Source organism: Mustela nigripes, chromosome 1 (genome assembly GCF_022355385.1).
Source record: "Mustela nigripes isolate SB6536 chromosome 1, MUSNIG.SB6536, whole genome shotgun sequence".
NCBI classification, from domain to species: Eukaryota; Metazoa; Chordata; class Mammalia; order Carnivora; family Mustelidae; genus Mustela; species Mustela nigripes.
In genome coordinates this window covers 119,728,908-119,748,408 of record NC_081557.1, presented here as the reverse complement: position 1 = coordinate 119,748,408, position 19,501 = coordinate 119,728,908, and the positions used below count along the sequence as shown (strand labels likewise).

General features: G+C 38.9%; 1 protein-coding gene across 2 annotated transcripts in view; it reads right to left on the bottom strand.

Moving 5' to 3' along the window:
• The window catches only part of KIF13B (kinesin family member 13B), a 198,080-nt gene that overhangs the window by 131,353 nt on the left and 47,226 nt on the right, over window positions 1-19,501 (bottom strand). For both annotated transcript variants that reach the window (XM_059372373.1, XM_059372380.1), the window contains exon 3: window positions 98-110. In XM_059372373.1, the coding sequence (XP_059228356.1) occupies window positions 98-110 (13 nt within the window). The remainder of the gene's footprint in view (window positions 1-97; window positions 111-19,501) is intronic.

The following is a 19,501-nucleotide window of genomic DNA, read 5'->3' as shown; positions in this document are numbered from 1 at the left end:
AGAGATTTCTTTTCTGAGAAGAAAATTAACAACCCTTCAAAAATATGCACGTAAGATCTTTACAAGCATTTTTTGCATAATAAAGCAAATCTCTTACCTTTGGCTGGCTTCTGCATTTCCAAAAGAGATGTCATTGTGGACATGAAAGAAGGAGAGAGTTCAAAAAAATTTTCTTTTGGTTAGAAGACAATTTTGATGGGTAAAATGATAATAAATACCATGTAAATTTTTAGCAATACAAAATATTAACTTTGAAATCAAATAGCAATTTAAAATAAAGGAAAAATGAATACCTATGAATTAGTAGGGTAGAGTCCTTAATTATAAAATACTAACTTGTATCTCTCAAGAAGAAAAAACATTATCTGAGCCCTGGATAATTTTTAAAGTCCTAACATTTCTGCCTTACACATTCTGCTTATCCTTGTATCGGTCTTGTAAATATATAATTTAAAGAGTCTTTACTTTTTATCATCTGACTTTGCTTCCAGGTAGTTTTCTCTGCTTTGATACTGTAGCAGCTCACTATATAGGCCCCTCTATAAAAAAACAAATTCTGGGGTCACCTGGGTGGCTCAGTGCGTTAAAGCCTCTGCCTTTGGCTCAGGTCAGGATTTCAGGGTCCTGGGATAGAGCCCCACATCGGGTTCTCTGCTCAGCGGGGAGCCTGCTTCCTCCTCCCCCTTTGCCTGCCTCTCTGCCTACTTGTGATCTCTGTCTGTCAAAAAAAAAAAATAATAAATAATCTTTTTAAAAAAATTCTGCTTTGGCTAAGAAAAAACGGTTTTATTAAAGGAACAACTAATTTTTTGCCAGTGAATTATTACTTACTGACTTACTCACTTATTCCCTATTGATCTATCTTACCCAGGTAAGATAACTTCCCCACCCCAAAACTGTGACTCATAACTCCTCAGAGTACAGAGACATAACTAAACCCAGTATACTCTGGAGACAGTTTTAAACTCAGAGAAAAGTTGCAAGAAAGGCACAAAGAACTCCCTTCACCCAAATTCACCAAGTGTTAACATTACCACAGCTATTATATCATTCCCCCCTCCACCTCCCCTCCTCTATACACAGATAGATAATACACACACACATATAATATATATATTAGTTCCTTCCTAATCATCTGAGAGTAAGCTGCAGACATGCCTCTTTATGTGAAACACTTCATTGTCTAATTCCTTAATACAATGATGTTCACTTTCATAACCATGGTACAATGTCAAAATCAAAAAACTTAGGAATAAAGGAAAGAACTTTAGAAACCAGAGACAAAAACAATAACTGGAGCTTCAGGAATAATTGTTCTCTCTCCAAGGACCAAATGTCAACTCAAATCTAAAACCTGAAAGGAAACTGACACAGAAGTATTTCCTTCTAATTGTCAATACAACTTTTGTCCCTCTGTCTCATAAAAAATTTTCTTCTAAAAAAAACTTAATACTAATTTGCATCAAATAATTTCAGGTAACAACATGAAAACACCAAGGAAAGTCTACCAAAGAGTGACACTTGTCCAACAGATTCTTGGGTGACAGCTGATGTGGCTGACATATAAAAGAAAGTACTTTCTCTAGAATACGAGATACAGAAAAACTTCCTGACAAAAAGACCTGTGAGATAATGGTAGAGGTCACTGATGTATGCTATCATCTTTGTTCTTTCCTTTTTTGTTTCTCAGGGCTTTGTTGTTGCTGTTGTTGCTGACTATATTCAATGCTATTACGTTAATTTCAAGTGGTCAACTAGTGACTGTACAAGTTTCTACACTATGCTATGCTCACCCCAAGTGTGGCTACCATTTGTCACCACACAATGCTGTTACAGTATCACTGACTATACCACTGTGCTGCCCCTTTCATCCCCATGACTTACTCATTTCGTAACAAGAAGCCTGTATCTCCTACACCCCTTCACCCATTTTGTCCATTCACGCCCGCCCCCTTTCCCGCTGGCAACCATCAATTTGTTCTCTATATTTATAGCTCTGATTCTGCTTTTTGTTTATTTATTCATTTAATTTGGTTTTTTAAGATTCCACATATGAGTAAAATCATATGGTTATTTGTCTTTTTCAGTTTTAGAGATGAGAAACTTAAGGCTCAGAAAAGTTAAATGAACCTATCCAAGACACAATAATAAGCAGTAAGGAGATGTCAAACTAGGTCTTCTGATTCCCAAAGTCCACATTCTTCCCCTCTTTCACACTGATGGAAACAGCCTCGTCAAGTTTCTTCTAGACTTAATCTATGAGTCATACATTAACAACTGTTCTTGCTAACAGAAACCTTTCTCAATGTATTAATTTCCTTCATTCTAATTATTACCAATAAAAGGTCACCACCTAGTGCTTATGCCAGTGTAAGTTTACTTAAACTCCAGACTGTCTTTTCTGAGGGAAAAATAAGATATTTAGTATGATATTTCAAGTTTAAATAAAATATTCTATGCAAAAATCAGCTCTTCCTAAGAGACAATCAACAAATACAAAATTCAATAATACAGGACACATCACAGAAAAATCCATGAGATTAACCTGAATTCAGAACCTAATAATAAAAACAGAAACAAACCAGTAGATTAATTACAGAGCTAAGTTTCCAGCTAGGGATTTTGGTGACTACATCAGTCAAGCTCAAATAACCTAGAGAGCCACTGGAAACCCAAAGATGTAATTACAGCTCCACACAAAAATAAATAAGTAAATTAATTAATGAAACAAAACCTTTCAAGGTATAGTTGCAAGCCAATATGGTAATGGCTAACTTCTCCCCAAATCCCTTGTTTAGAAACTTAAGCTATCCAGCTTACAGCAGAGATTCAAGAAGCAAAGGAAACCAGTTCTGACCAATCAAAAAGAGCCATCACAAAGTAAAAACATGAAAGTCTTAGTTTCTATCAGCTGAGTTGAATTACTTTTTGTTGTTGTTGTTGCTTAACTTCATTTTAAAACCTTCAGACTCACAAAACATTCCAAAAAATAGTACAAAGAATTCCTGTGTATCCTTCACCCAGCTTCCCCAAATGTGGATGTCTTATATAACCACAGTCATTATGATCAAAACCAGGGATTAACTATCAACACAAACCTTATTAAACAATCTAGAGCGAACCTTAAACAAATGTTTTGCCAACTGTACCCCACTGATGTCCCTTTTCTGGACCGGGGATCACACCTTGCTTGCGGCTGTCTTTTTCCTCCCATCTGGGACAGTCTGTCTCTCATGACCCTAACACTTGACAAGTACTGGCCAATTATTCTGTAGAATGTCCTTCAATGTGGGTTTCTCTAATTCTTCTTCATTACTAAATTTGGGTTATGCGTTTTGGCTGGCACAACGCTACAGGTAATGTGTCCTTTTCAGTGCCTCACACCAGGAAGTACACGATGATGGCCATCCATGTCTCCTAACTGAGGATGGTAACTCTATGATCATTTGCTTATGGCTGCATCTACTAGGTTTCTCCATATAACAGCACTAGTTTTCTCTTTGTACATTTTTCTTATTGGGGGAGACTTTGGGACTATATAAATATCATCTCTCATCATACTTTCACCCAAGAATTTGAGCATCATTGATGAATCTTGCCTTCAACAATTACTGTTTCCCAAATGGTGACTGTCTAGTTACTGGAGATGTTAACATCCCAGGTTGATCTACATGGACAGATGTGCTTTTTAGGAAGAGGTAAACTTGGGAAACAAATGTTTGAGTGGAACAGTTATTTGAGTGGAACAGTTATTTATGGAAAAGCTACTCATCTCCTTCTTTTTACTGACCTGGTTTATCGGTATAGCTCACTTCTCATTTAAATAATACATTACATCATAAAATTAAGTCCAATTACACTAGTAATTTTTTAAATATCACAATATGAAGAAAAAATTTAATGACTATTTTATATAAATTGTGATCTTTGGAAATGTTTACTGATACTTTTGATAATAATATACACTACCACTGAAAGAATAGCTCAAAGAAATAGAAATAACGTAGCTGGATGCAGGAAGACTCAAGGAAGACATGATGTCATCTTCAGATTTGAGGAGGCTCACACATTTGACCATAATAAAAATAAAATCAATTTGGATCCAAAATAAACCACACAACATCCTGTACGTATAAAACATAGAGCAGTATCAGCAGAATTACAAGTTACAGATCAATTATGCTGTCCAACTACCAAAATTGAACATAATATACAAATATCAACACCTCCTTTAATTTTGATGATTTAAGTTTCTGAAACCTTCACAATTAGAAATATTTGGAATCTCTGTTTTAACAGGATCTCTCTCCAACTCTCTCCAACTCACTCCATAACGGATGTATACATCACAAAGAGCTTATTCTGATACAGCTGTACTACGTAATGATATTGTTGCTTTTTTCAGACTTAGCTGGCAGTACCAGCAACCAAACAACAATCTGTGTGATGATCGTTAATTTTTTCTTGGTCACCCATCCCCTGATGTGCTTTCTGTACAAGGAATAAAGCTGGATATGACTAAAATTTTCAACACTGACTAGACTCACCAAAGAGTCAATCTTTGCTTATCTCGCCAGCTTTAATAAGTACAAATATCACTAAAAGGCCTGTTTAGTGTTTCATCGGCATTTGGAGTACTCGCTTCAGTTCTGAACAATAAATTTTAAAAGCATTATTGATAAAGTAGAATATCTAGGAGAACAGGATATATAGGAGGGTTTGAAAACATTACCACTGAAAGAATAGATGAAAGGACTAGAAATAATGTAGCCAGGTGCAGGGAAGACTCAAGGAAGACATGATGCCACCTTCAGATTTGAGGGGGCTCACACATTTGGGGGTAGGAGAAGCAGACTTGTTCTAGGTCAGCTTAGAGGCTGAATTTGGTAGGATCCACTGGAGAAAGCTAAAAGAAGAGAGATATCTCTCCAATACAATTAACACTGTGTTAAATGGCCAGCTCCCATGCGTGGAACTATATGACAAGAGAAAAGTAGCTGGTGAGGATGTTGTGGAAGGAAGGAGAAATTATACACTCGATCAGTTGTAGAGCTCTCTTTATCTAGAATAAGAACACAAACACCAAGCATTCAATAAGTTCTACTTCTGGTTATTTCTAGCACTGATACTTGCAAATACCTGGTACATCAGAGGTAAACCAAGTTACTGGTCAAGCATTATCTCCCACATCACAGCTCTAGAGGATTCCTCCTCTCCAGCAAGCTAGTGGACATCCTACCCCTAATACTTCTGTATTCCACAGACCTACACTTATAATACCACTCCCTCAGACATCTCTGTTTGTTCAAGCTCTACCTCATGAGAAAACCCAGATCAAACTCTAGCTCCCTTAAGAAACCTTCCACAAGAACCCCAGCCAAAAGTGAGTTTTCCTCCCCTAATTCCTCCCATAGTCAAAACTATCCATATTGCTCACATCCTACCTATTATTTGGTCACATGATATAAACTTTTTAATACATGGGTCACCTCCTTAGCCAGATTATAAGCTCTAAAGACAGAGTATACTTCTCCTCATTTATCAGTATCCAACACAAGGCTCTTTGTTACTCAGCAAGCTCTCCCTATGGCCTGGCCTCTGCTTCTGTCTTACCCGCAATCCAGTGCTGTCTGACTTTCGCCCACCCTGACCACCTCCGACTGTCCCCGGGTGCCCAATTTTCTAGCCTCAGGACTTTCATTCATGATTTTCTTTCTGCCTTGAAATCTTGAGGATAACTCCTATCCATACGTTGTTTCTCCGCTTAATTATTATTTCCCTACCTTCATCTCTCTTAAGCATCCAATCTAAATTAGGTTCCTTATGTTACACTCAATCTCATTTAGTCCCGATAAAATAAAACCATTTTTCTACCACCATTTCCACTCTCTAAAATCATCCCCCAAACAATAAAACAAACAAAGAACAAATACAAACCTCACCTTCAAATAAACTAGGAGATAACTATAATGAAACGCATTACATGAAGACAGAAATGCATCCAGGGAATGCAAGGAAAGATCAGAAATGCATGGTGTGGAGTATCCCAGAAGTTGAGGGGGGAGGGGGCCTTAAAAAAAGGAAGAACATTTGGGTCACTATCTCTGATATGCAGTCCTTGCTTTAAATCAAGAGAAAAAGACAGTTTGATAATCCTCTTCTACAAGAATCTTTCCCCCACACAAACTATAATTGGTTGAGAATAGAGGAACATCCAAAAAATATGGCCACTGAACCACAAAGGGCATATTTTGCAATCACAAAACTTTAGAAACATGAAAACTCCTGTTTATAAATTCCACAATTTCAATTACAAACACTGGGGTAGCGTAATTCAAAGAAGACACTCACTATTAACTCTGTCATTTGCAAATCACCTGCTTCTTCCCATCTGTCAAACACACAAACAGAGTAAATTTTAATCTACTGTCCACTTGAGCTCTAAGAATGTTTAAATCTGGTCAAAGATTTAAAACAATATTGGTGAACTTGGCAGGCGGGTTGAAATATATTTCATATCTATGTTAACAGAATAATACATATTCATTTTAATAATTACATGTTAAAATAACTCCAAGGTATGCAACAGATTAGGCTAGATTACTGAAAGACTAATTTTAGACTCCAAAAAAGAAATAATTACTTCTCTCAGTATTTGTGGGTATCTCTGATTTCTAATTTTATGAACCCGTATTTCTCCAGTTTTATTGTGTTGGATTTCTCCTTGATTGGACAGGATTTAACAGAAAAAAGTTTTTACTGAGCATGAAATTAACTCTCTTGTCTCCTTACTCTTTCTATCCAGATGCAAACCCCAGCCTCCAAACCAGGAGTCACACATTTAAGGTCCACAGGCCCAAATATAGCCCACAGCTATCTTTTCGTTAGTCCTCACAGTATTGACCAAAAGTCAAAAATCAGAAGATTCCACATCAAGAATTCTCTTAAAAATTGAGAGGATCTGGAAGCACGAAGCCTAAATTCCCACACATCACCACTGTCTTCCTTCCACGTGGATCTATCTGCCAGGCGGCTGCTGGAGTTTTAAATTCTTGCTATTAACGAAAAGTAGAATGGGGTTTTTGAGTAGTACTCAAAACAGAGGCTTACAAATTCATAAAAGTAAAGAGAATGTTTCTAAATCCAATCCCAAGAACCTACGTAGAGTGCCTTCACAACTCTATCAGGACTACACCACAGATTCTGCCCAGCCAATTAAATAAGACAATCCTGATATCTCCACACACAACCCTGGCTATCAAATCCTAAACATGGAATCCCAAACTCAAATATCATATGCAGTAATAATGTCATTATAGTTAGTAGTTATGAAATAGAATTAAAGCTAAAGCTGATCTTCACTATAAGCAGTAATAGGTCTAGAATTCACACTTGAAGTGGAAAGGCTGCAGGCTTTAAGGAATAAAAGAGCATATATCTGATGCCTGGTGCACGTACATTCATGCATGCTCAATTCTGATTCATGAAGCAATGTTAACTTGGGGTTTATGTCAGCGAGCAGGTTGAGAAAAACTGTAATTTCTAGCTCATTACTATAATTACTGTCCAAATCCAATGCTTAGCAAAGATCTCTTTAGCTTCCTTAAGTGGAAACTCAATTTACAAGCATTCCCCAACTAAATACTTCACTTCTTACAAGGGTAAGAACTGCTTAGCTAACTAACTGTAGATTGCTATGTTTATGCATCTCCCGAGACATGACTTTGATCTTTGAAACGTCTTTCAAACCCATCCCTTCTTCCCTTCCCACGTTCACTCTTTCCTTCAACAATATTTACTATCTATGATAAGCCAGGTCCTAATCTCAGTACCTTGCAAAACTGCACTGAACAAATCAGACAAAAATCCCAGCTCTCTAAGAGCTTAAATTCTACAAACAACTGAATGAATGAGTGAATATGTAACATAATAGTGCTATGGGGAAAAAAAATTAAGCAGGAAAGACAAGGAGGGAGTGAAGCTGGGGTTGACTCTTTTTTTATTTTTTTTAAGATTTTATTTATTTATGTGACAGAGAAAGAAGCAGGCTCCCCACTGAGCAAACAGCCCAGTGTGGGCTTGATGTGGAGCTCAATCCTAGGATCCTGAGATCATGACCAGAGCCACCCAGGTGCCCCTGGGGTTGACATTTTAAACAGGGTGGTCAGGAAAGGCTTCATAGAGTGCATTTGCACGGAGGCCTAGGGAAGGCAAAAAGCTTATGGAGAGGCAGCAGATACAGTGACACCCTATTTCTTCATCTGCTCTAGGTCTACCCACCACAGAGCTTCCTACCGGTGCCCCCACTGCCTCCTCTCTCTTCTCTACAACTCTGCACTCAGCCACTACGTATCTAAACCACATGTTTCAGCAGGTCATAATTCTCCCTAAAACCCTTCATTGGCCCACTAGCCCCTAGAGGATAAAATCCACTCCTCAAGCAAGAAAGTTTCTAATGCACATTTGTGCACACTCCATAAATGTTAGATATCATCATTATTGTGATTTCAGTCACGATGCAACGTTAACTTGGGGTTTAACCTCTTCCCACCTCCCAAGCCTCACTCTCCTACTTCTCCTCCGCCAGTGCCTTGCTTTACACATATTTGGACATGTCACGTCCTTCAGGCTTGGTTACTTCTGTACTTTTGGTGACCTGTGTACTTCCTCCTACTCTTTTCAGCCTGGTGATGGCCTTCTTGTCCAAAAAAACAAAACAAAACAAAACAAAACAAAAAGGTACTGTCTCCATCCATTTTTAGGAACTTATAAGCTCCCTAGGTCTTCTTTCCCAAGAAAGTGTTGTAGCTGTTATTTCCTCCCCTTGATTACAAGCTCCTTAAGAACACAGGACATGTTTCATTCTTCTTTGTTTACCCAGTCCTAACAAATGGTAGGCACTCAATGATGCTTGATGGAATTTGCCATGAGATGATGAGCTTATCTAAATTGTTCAGTTGTTAAATTAACTCCTGATTTACACTATCCGCAAAGTCTCTATAATTCTTCTAGTGTCCTGATCCTCATCCAAAAAATATTTTTTATGAGATACATACAGTTACATATCTTTTTAGCCAGATTAGAATACCATTTACCAACTATTCATAGTATATTTGAATTAAAAGCAAAAAATGCTTCCAGAAACAGAAAAAAAAAAAGGACACCATGCTTTTCTCTACAGAAGAGAAAATCTTCTCTCAGCTCAAATCAATCTCAGTTGATCTCAGCTCAGGTCATGATCTCAGGGTCAAGAGTTCAAGTCCTGTGCTGGGCTCCATTTTGAGTATGGGGCCCACTTAAAAAAAAAAAAAAAAGAAGGAAAGAAATTAAATAAGGTACAAGTCCTTTCTGTCAAGAAGCTCTTCATGTTCATCATGAAAAAGATTCTAAGCCATTAATATCTCCCATTGTTATTCTCCCCCCCAACCCCTGGTCAGGGAAATCAGATGTGTTTCACAAAGTTTTTCCATAAAACAACACTGAAATGATAAAAAGTTCAATCTTTTTGCCAGAGAATGAGCTTATCCTTCAGTATCACAGAATGTTGACTTACCAAGCAAATCACCTCCTGTGATACTGCATAAAAATGGTGCTGTTTAAACACCTTTGCATATATATTTTTAACAGTGACTCCTACAATATAGGGAAACATGTAATAGTCCAAAATTCACATGAACAAAATACTGAATTAGTAACACCATGAGGAAATTGTTAAATATGCATGAAAATAAGTGAGATTTTTGGTCCATGGATGGGCCTCAGTGGGTCTGTGAACTCCCAAATTTTTTTTTCTGGGCAGAGGAGCTAGAACTTTCAGATTCTCTAAAGATTTAGTCTACAACTCAAAAAAAGGTTAAGAAAGAGTGCTATAGAGACATTTTCCTAAGACATTTCCTAAGACATTTTCATGTCCTCACCCATGTTTGGCTTAAAAGACTGAATTGACAATGAATGGCCAGACCATATAGACACTGAAACCTGCAACTTCTGTGGCAACTGACCCAGAACAGTCAGGAATTGGTCAGTGACTGCCAGCTTTCCTATTTTTTGCCCCTGCTTGCAACTCAAGACCAATCAGAAAAAAAGCCCAATATACTCCCAAACCAACCACAAATAACATCTGCTTCTAGTTAACGGGTCTCCAGCTTCCTCATGCCAACAACCTTCATCAGAAGTACACCTGAGGGACGCCTGGGTGGCTCAGTTGGTTAGGCAGCTGCCTTCGGCTCAGGTCATGATCCCAGCGTCCTGGGATCGAGTCCCACATCGGGCTCCTTGCTCCGCAGGGAGCCTGCTTCTTCCTCTGACTCTGCCTTCCACTCTCACTCTGTCTGCCTGTGCTCGCTCTCGCTTGCTCTCTCTCTGACAAATAAATAATAAATAAAATCTTAAAAAAAAAAAAAAGTACACCTGAAATCCTCCTTTTTTTTTCCTTTTCCTTTTTTTTTTTTTTTAAACTATAAAGCTTTTGTGCTCCCCTGCCTGCCTCTGAGTCTTTGCCAAACTCAACTGACAGTAGCAGACTCCCTTGCTATAGTAAACATTGAACAAATAGCCTCTATTTGTTCTCATTTGCATGCTCTTAGTTTAATATCCACAGGCTGATTAGCTAACATTTTGGATAAATAAGAAAGGCACTGAGGACCAAATATAAATGAAAGGCATCAAGACAATAAGAAAATAACACTATCTCACAAATTTATATTTCTGTTATAAGATACTCTGAAAAGAAACCAAAAAGAAATGACCAAAGGAGGAAAACCAGGTGAGAGTGGCATCACATGAGTTTCAAGAAGGAAGGAGCATAAGCGGTATCAATTACTACTGAGAGATCAAGCAAATTAAGGGGGGAGGGGTGCAGTGGGTGCAGAAAGCTCTTTTTGGCCTGTCTCCCGATTTTGATGGGGGCCCAGCCACACTTCATTTACTCTCTGTGGCTTACAGTGGACCAACCTGCCCAAGCCTCAGAAATTCAAGAAAAAAGCTCCTTCCACTTTGTGGTGCATCCCAGACGGGCATTAGTCAAATGTCACAAAAGCCAATGCAAGGGGAGGCTGACACAGTGGTCTCCAAAAGTCCAATTTAAAGAGCAATTCAAAGATCTGCTTTAATTATACTCCTAGAGCTCATTTCCCCTGTGATTTTGTGAGACAACTCCTCACTCAGGCTCTCCTCCACAGGCAGGATACAACTTGCAAGATACCTTACTGTTGCTTCTGTTCTCATAGCTCATCATCGGGATCCGACATAAGCTTTGGGCAGGTTCCTAGATGGTGAGCCTCCTGTTCATTCCAGCTGCTAGGGCTGAAAAGAATCTAGGGTTAGCTCTTTAAGGATCACTAATCTGCCTTGAGAGCCACAAAGCGGTGCAACTGGTAAAGACTACAGTGGATCCAGGAATGAATGGGAAGTGTAATTAAACAAAGCATACTGTATTGTCTGAAAGCCTGCTAGATCCTGAAAGTTCTCATCACAAGAAAAACATTTTGAACCATGTACGGTGATGGATGTTAACTAGACTTACTGTGATCATTTAGTAATACAAATATGAAATCATGTTGTACACATAAAACTATAAGGTCAATTATATCTCAAAAAATAAGAGGGTCATGGGCTCAAGAGGATAGAATCTAAATATAAAAGTTCATAGGTACATTATTCATTGTACTTTTTTTTGATTGCCAAAAAAACCACGAATTCCAGGTACCTTTCCAGAGCACAAAGCCAGTCCTGTAAGCCATCAACCCTTACACAGAAAGGGCTGTGTGGCTAAAAGTTTTCTGTAGGGAACAGCAGCACAGGAATTTGTTCTGCTCCTTTCCAGGTGAAGCCACACCCAAACACACCCAATACCATTTCCAGCCTCACTGCCCAAAATAATGACCCCCCAGGGAACACCACATTCCCCCCAAATTTATAGTACTCCATTTTGTTTAGTTTGACAGAAACAAAATGTGTATGGCTGATAACATCTGTTGCAAAAAACTAATGAGAACCCAAAGGAAATATCTGATCTTAAGATTACTAAAATGAGTTCTGAGACATTTATCTACCATGGTGATTCAAAATAATGTAAGACACCTTTTTCCTTGTCCTTTTCCTTTAACTTCTTACCAAATGTATTTGACCCCTCTTTTGAATGGGGAATATTAAAAAAAATAAGTTTCCAACAAGTCTTCATCAACATATGAGGTACAATTCGAGTACAAATGTTCCAGAATAACAGTATTAATTTTTATTTGCCCCAGCAACTTACCTACTACATGCAGCTGGAGGAAGAGCTGCACCATGTTAAGCTAGTCTACTGATCATGACACACAGTTGTATGTCTGTGCACTTCACAAAGGCACCTGGCCCAGAGGTTCGGCAGGTATTCAAGCACAGCCCCCGCTACAGGGACCAAGTAGTAAAGGGTCATAGCAAAGCAAGAAGCTCAAAGACAAAGGCACCATTTGCTTTTCCCAAGGCTGGGACAGCTCAGGAGGGATGGCTATTTCTAATTGGACTGGCCAGAGGGGCCACCTTTTTCTTCATTTGCACAAAAGCACCATTTGTTATGAAAGCTCTGTAGAGGACTCTGACTTCCAATAATTGTCTGCCATAGGAGCTACAGGAAATGTCTCTCATTGATATTCAACAAGGTAGCTAATGTAAATCTGAAACTCTAGCCATGACACAATAACTGGTTCTAGCTCTCCTACCACAAACAAGAAAACTGCACAAAGGATATGATGCAAATGTTGTCAAAAAACAGGGACCAGGCAGTGAGGGATTATGATCTTGGGGAGAAGGCAAACGAGAGAGAGGGGCCCTACAACTGCCCAGGCATTCTCCCTAGAGACATTCTGTAAAGAAAGGGGGAACCAAGCCAGAACAGGATGGCCTGGGCTGAGGTGGTTAATACTGGGCATCTGAGGCAGCTGGACTTTGCTGGCCAGAGAGAAGGGAACAGCCCAGAAGAAGAACTCCAGGAAGGTGCAGTGGCCCCCTACTCTCTCTGACTGAATACTGAATTGTACACGCAAAATGGAAGACACCCACAGGACATAAAATTCTCTGGGAAAGAACTACTGCGGAGAAGTAGATGTACACTGAACAATTTGCAGAGCTCACACAGGGCTCGGAGGCATGAGTTACAACTAGCCACAGTGGACAGATGTCCTTGAACACTAAGGGACATTTGGTGGTAGAGCCCAAAAAGGCCACAATTCAGGTGTAGGACTAAACTTACCCTAGAATAAAGGCTACTCTGGCCCCAACCTAACAAAGCTTAAAACCAGGCCACAATCCAGCTGACCCACAAGTAAATTACCCACACTTTGAGAACATTCCCATCACTCCAGAAAGTTCCCTCATGACTGACTGCAGTCAATCCCAGGATCTACTCCCAGGCCCAGGCAACCACTCATCTGCTTTCTGCCCTTCATCTTTTCTAGACATTCCATAGAAACAGAAGCCTATACAATGTGTGGTCTTTTGCATCCGGTGTCCTTCGTTTAGCATGTTTTTGAGGTTCATCCATGTTGTAGCATGTTATCAATTCTTAGTTCCTTATTACTGTTGAATAGTATTTAGTTTATCTGTTCACCAGTTGAGAAGAATTTGGATTGTTTCTGGCTTGATGATATTACGAATAGTGCTGCTGTGAACATTCAAAAACAAGTCTTGGGCACTTATTTTTACTTCTCTTGAAGAGATGTATTCTTGAAGAAATGTCAGGTCATAGGGTAGTGTATATCTACCTTTCCAGAGACAATCAAGCTGTTTTCCAAAGTATATGCACTGCTTTCCATTCCCAGGTGCAGGTGAGAGCTACAGTTGCTCCCCATCTGCACCATCACTGAATATTGTCTGTCATGTATACAGCCATTCAAGTGGGTGTGGAATGGCCTCTCACTGAGATTTTAATTTACATTTCATAATGACCAATGGGATTGAGTTTTTTTAAGAGGTGTTTATGTTTCACTGCAGAGAATAGAACGATTCTCTGTAATCAAGTTTCTATGCTTACTTTTAGGACTATTAGGATTGACAAACTCCTGGTCAAATCCATACTTTTTCTTTATTCTCATTCATAGTTATTCCTCTGTGCCATTTCTAACTATTATTTCATTCACTTCTTCTACCTCTTTAATCAACATTTTTAAATTTTTATTTTGTTTTATTTCTTTTCAGTTTCCAGAATTCATTGTTTATGCACCACACCCAGTGCTCCATGAAATACGTGCCCTCCATAATACCCTCCACCAGGCTCACCCATTCCCCGATCCCTTCCCCTCCATAACCCTCAGTTTGTTTCCTAGAGTCCACAGCCTCTCCTGGTTTGTCTCCCCCTCCAATTTCCCCCAACTCACTTCTCCTCTCCATCTCCCAATGTCCTCCATGTTATTCCTTATGCTCCACCAATAAGTAAAACCATATGATAATTTACTTTCTCTGCTTGACTTATTTCTCTCGCATAATCTCTTCCAGTCCCGTCCATGTTGATACAAAAGCTGGGTATTCAACCTTTCTGATGGAGGCATAATACTCCACTGTATATATGGACCATATCTTCTTTATCTTTAACCACTTCTGAGCCACTTCACAGTTCTTTCTATAGACATTCATTTTTATTTCCCTTGGATAGCTAAGAGTAAAACTGCTAGGTCCCATGTGCAGCATATATTTAACTTCACATTTAATACATTTTATGGTCTTTATGTGCAAAACCACACATTCGAAATTTAGACCAACCTTTTTTGGACCAAGCTCAACATGTATAAGTTAATTTTAGTATAATGTATTTAATTACTTATGTCCACACTAGATGACTCAACACATACACTCAAATGATTGGGCTAAAACAGTCTTTATTACTTTGTCTCCAGTTTCTATTTAGGCATCTATAATCAGATGGCACCATGCACTTAAGTCCTCAAGCAGCTTGCAAGACAGGGGGCAAAATAAAAACATTAGACATCAAAGACACTGTCTTCATGGCATGTTGCTGCAGGAAAAGTACTTTATCCCAGCAGCTAGATAGAAACCCTTCTTCAGTTTGGTTCTGCCTTTCGCTAGCTTTGTGATCCTAATGGTCACTTAGCCTCACCAAGCCTCTCTGCTACTTCAGGAATCTGGTGGAACTACTACTACTCCAAACCTACACAACCTACTTCACACTACTGTACAGTGTGTCCTGTGTGTGGCAGAAAGAACATTGCTTGGAAACAAAGCAGACTTGGGTTCAAATCTAGGTTCAATAAAGGTCTGTGATCTTCCTGGATCCAAGCATTATTGTAAGTTTATTCCATGTATTATTTTCTTTAATCCTCACCACAACCCTGAAGGATAGATCCTTTTACTGCCCCCATTCTAGAAGTGAGGAAGCCAAGGCTCAGAAAGACTGAGTAACTTGCTCAAGGTCAACAATTAAATACTAGACTGGGAATTCTAACCAAGACAGAAGCAGTACTGAGCTGGAGGGACAAAATGAAAACCATACAGGTCTTGTGAGATCATTAACATCATATTTCTATACAGGACCAGGTTGCTAAAGCAAATTTTGTGTGGTGGCTCTTCCTTCTGTGTGTTAGTCTTTCACGGTTTTGTTTTGGTCCTCCTTCCTTCCAACATGAAGTCTGGCTTCCTGAATCGGGAAACAAACCCTGTGGAAACGGATTCCAGTCCCCAAATAGACTAAATGGTAGGTGGGAAACAGGGAAAGGGAGTTATAGGTACAAAAGATTTGTCAGGCCTATCTAACAAGAAGCAAAATACATCAATTTTTGTGCAACACAGCAGTGGGAGCTGGGAGTGGGGGCAACGAGGAAATGTCCTAGAAAAGAAAAAAAAGCACCTACATCCTTTGTTTATTTCACATCCTAAGATACAACCAACAAACTCTTAAATAGTTTATAGCATTCTTCAACTGAGTTAAAATGTTTTGAACAAAGGAGCAGCAATCTTTGAATGCATTAGTCTGAAAGACAAAGGCAAAACACTGGAAGCTTCTGAATCCAAATTTAGACTCTTAGAAATAAAAAAATAAATGAGGATATGAATTCTTAAATGTAAAGCTCGATTTGAATACAACATAGAGATAACCAGTACTACACAGAGGAGGCTTACTGGCAAATTAGTTTTGTGCGCTCACCTTCAAAACACGAGTGTGCCTACAAATAACCAGACAAAATACCCAAATATCAATCAGTATTCCTGTTTCCCAGCGGTGTTGAAAGGAGGCCTGTCTAAGAAATCTGCTTGTGTAAAACAGGTAAAATTATTCTTTAAGCATTCAACTAGTTCAAGTCTGTATTTTTCATATTTTTATTAACACTAGAAGCTACCTTTTGTTACTGTGTGGCAAATACCTGGCATATTTCAGTTCTAATATTCATACCAATCCTACATGATAGGTCTTGTGTTCTCTATTTTATAGGATAATAAGAACACCACAAAGATTAAATAATTTGTTCAGTGGCAAAATTGGGATTCAAAACTAAGTTTCTCGTTCTAAAACTATGCTCTTTCTACTTAAGCATTTGCCTCTCTCTATGGCACATGATGTGGGAGAACAAGTTAAAAACAACTTTGCTTGTTTCAGGAAACTTAGGGAAGGATGTTTGTCTAAAGTGACCTGATTTGAAGTTTATTAGTTTTTTGTTATTTGTTTTTTCTCTTGCCTTCAAATGGAAGTGGGCCTCCTAGCAAATTGGACTACAAACTGGGGAAAGATATATGGTTAAGTATGTACAGTGGCACAAAACTCAAGCTATATGAGCTTTAGGTGCTTAGTTTAAATCTTCTTGGGGGCAGAAGACTGCCCTTTCTCCAGCTCTTACCCACCTATGCTAACTCCCCAAAGAAGATTTGGCTTTTAATGAATGAAGGGTGCTATGGAGAGGATATTTAATTCCTCAAACCTCATGTTTCCATGTGGAAGAGTTTGAAATAACACTCTTGATGCCTCTAAACCCCTTCATTCTGTCCTCTGGGGGAAAGGAAGGGTGAGGTATCAAATCAGTGGTGTTCAAGAGAAGGAACAGCATTCACGAGATCTGTTCATCCACACAAGAGAAGCCTACAGGTGTCAAGTCTGCCTGTGCCTGGTAAAGTATGTAACTCAGGGGTAAGGAATCAGGAAACCCACTTGCCCAACAGTCCAAAAGCCATTTTCTCCATCAGCTCTATCAGTAACTAAAGTGACATGAGATGCAGAAAAAGAGTGTTAAAGAGATCAGGCTCTGGAATCAAATTGCCTGATTTTGAATCCCAGCTCCACTGCTTACTATGTGACCTTGGGCAGATCACTTAAACTTTCCATGATCTAGTTTCCCTAATCTGTAAAATGTAGATAATAAGAGAACCTATATCATAGGATTGCCATGAAGATTAGAAAAGTGCCTGGCACATAACAAGCACCACATGCAGTGTTTTTATTTTTGGTTTGTCTATTTCCTCTATCTTACTAATCCCCATGACTACCTCAGCTCAGAGTTGGGGTGGAGAAAAATCCCAGAGAAAAAGAATCTCTTTCAAAAGTAAGACAGAATGGGTGCCTGGCTGGCTCATCAGTACAGCATGCGACTCTTGATCTCAGGGTTGTAAGTTCATGGCCCACACTGGGCACGGAGCCTACTGAAAAAAAAAAAAGTTAAGAGGGGAGGAATGCCTTTTAGCTACAATGACAAAATGATGCAAATCTTATTTTACTCTCTGGTGAACTAATTTGGAGAAAACTCTAGAATAAGAGCTGGTCCAGAGGAGGCAAGGCACTAAAGCACCTAGTTTAAAATCTCCCCAGCCACATTCCACTGCCTGGAAATGAATTTGCAATAGCATAGCTTTTCTCCAGGGCAGAGAGCTGTCAGAGCACACCACTCAAGATGGTTCATTATACTTTGCTGTATTAACAGGATCATTCACTATTAATAAATGCTAAAGTAAGGTGGCTTTTCCTAATACCACCTTCCCCCTTCCCTCTCTTTTATGGGTATCAATGGACTCACCGCTAAACTTCTTAAGTCTGTTTTTTTTTTTTCCTTAAGTTTGTTTGTTTAAGACAGAGAGCACACGCATGTAGAGGGAAGAGCAGAGGGTGAGGAAAAGAGAATCCCAAGCGAACTCTGTGAGAAGTGATCTCACAACCCCGAGATCACTACCTGAGCTGAAACCAAGAGTCTGATGCCTAACCGACTTTGCCACCTCGGCACCCCTTAAACCTGTTTCTTATCTGAAACACCCACTGTATCTTGGATATTATAAGCATAATTACATCATGCTTACTGGATGAGATAAAAGAATTACAGCAGTAAAGAATTAAAATACTATAAACTTCCCAGAATTCCTTGCATATGTTTCCTTATAACACGATTACTTTATATCAACTGCTTATAGGTGCTTCTGCTTCCACACCAGTTCCTTCATCTTGATATCTCAGCACCTAAATTTAGCTCAGTCCCTGCCAAATTGTAGGCATCAGTGAATGTTTATTGAAATGAGAGACTGAGAGTTAGGTTAACCATGACTACACCCTGTCTAAAAAAAAAAAATAAACTTTCTTTATAAGGCTCTCCTGAAATCTTCAGCCACCACTTTTCCTATGTATATTCTTTGTTAACATCTTGTCCTTCCTGAACTGTTACACATTAGACTCCAAACTACCAGTTTCCTTAAGAAACTATGATCTAAAAATTAAAAAGGGACACAAAATGTTAATTATTCCTCACTGAATTCCAGATAAGGAATTATACAGGGCAGGTCTAGAGAGCAATCAAAGACAGAAAAGGCTCTAAGACAGAAATTTCCAAAGGGAGGAAATTAGAATAATATAGCTAAGAATTTGGAAGGGAAAATTTAAGGTTATACGAAAGACATTAAATTTTTATAACTGCAAGAAAAATAAAAAGCTATTCAAGTAAGTCATGGTTCAAATACAAAGCAAACAAAAATGTGGCACAATCTAATACAATGGATAGAATTTAGGAAGAGAGAATTTATTTATACTTTATAATAAAACAATCTCCATCAAATAACCTATGGGTTGTGATACTGAACCCAGAGAAAGACAAGTAATCCTAACACACTATCTGGTCTAGCACTAAGAGATAAACAGACGGATGGGTGGACGGACTGATGGAAAGGAAGGCGGGCAAGCTGGCAGGTGGGTAGGTAGATGGATGGATACATACATGTATCATATAAAGTAATGCCCAACTTACAAATAAAGTAGGTTGTAAAAAGGTATAGAGAGGAAGAGGGCAGGGTCCTTAGCTTAAAGAGACAGGGGTACCTGGGTGGTGCAGTGGATTGAGACTCTTGGTTTTGGCTCAGGTCATGATTTCAGGGTCATACAATCGAGCCCTGCGTGGGGCTCCGTGCTCCCTGTGGAGTCTGCTTAAAAATCTCTCTTGCTCTCCCTCTGTCCTACCCCTCACCCCCGCAATCTCTAAAAAAAATAAATAAATATTTTAAATGAAGTAGTTAAGAGATAATGTTTAAAGATGATCTAATCAGAAAT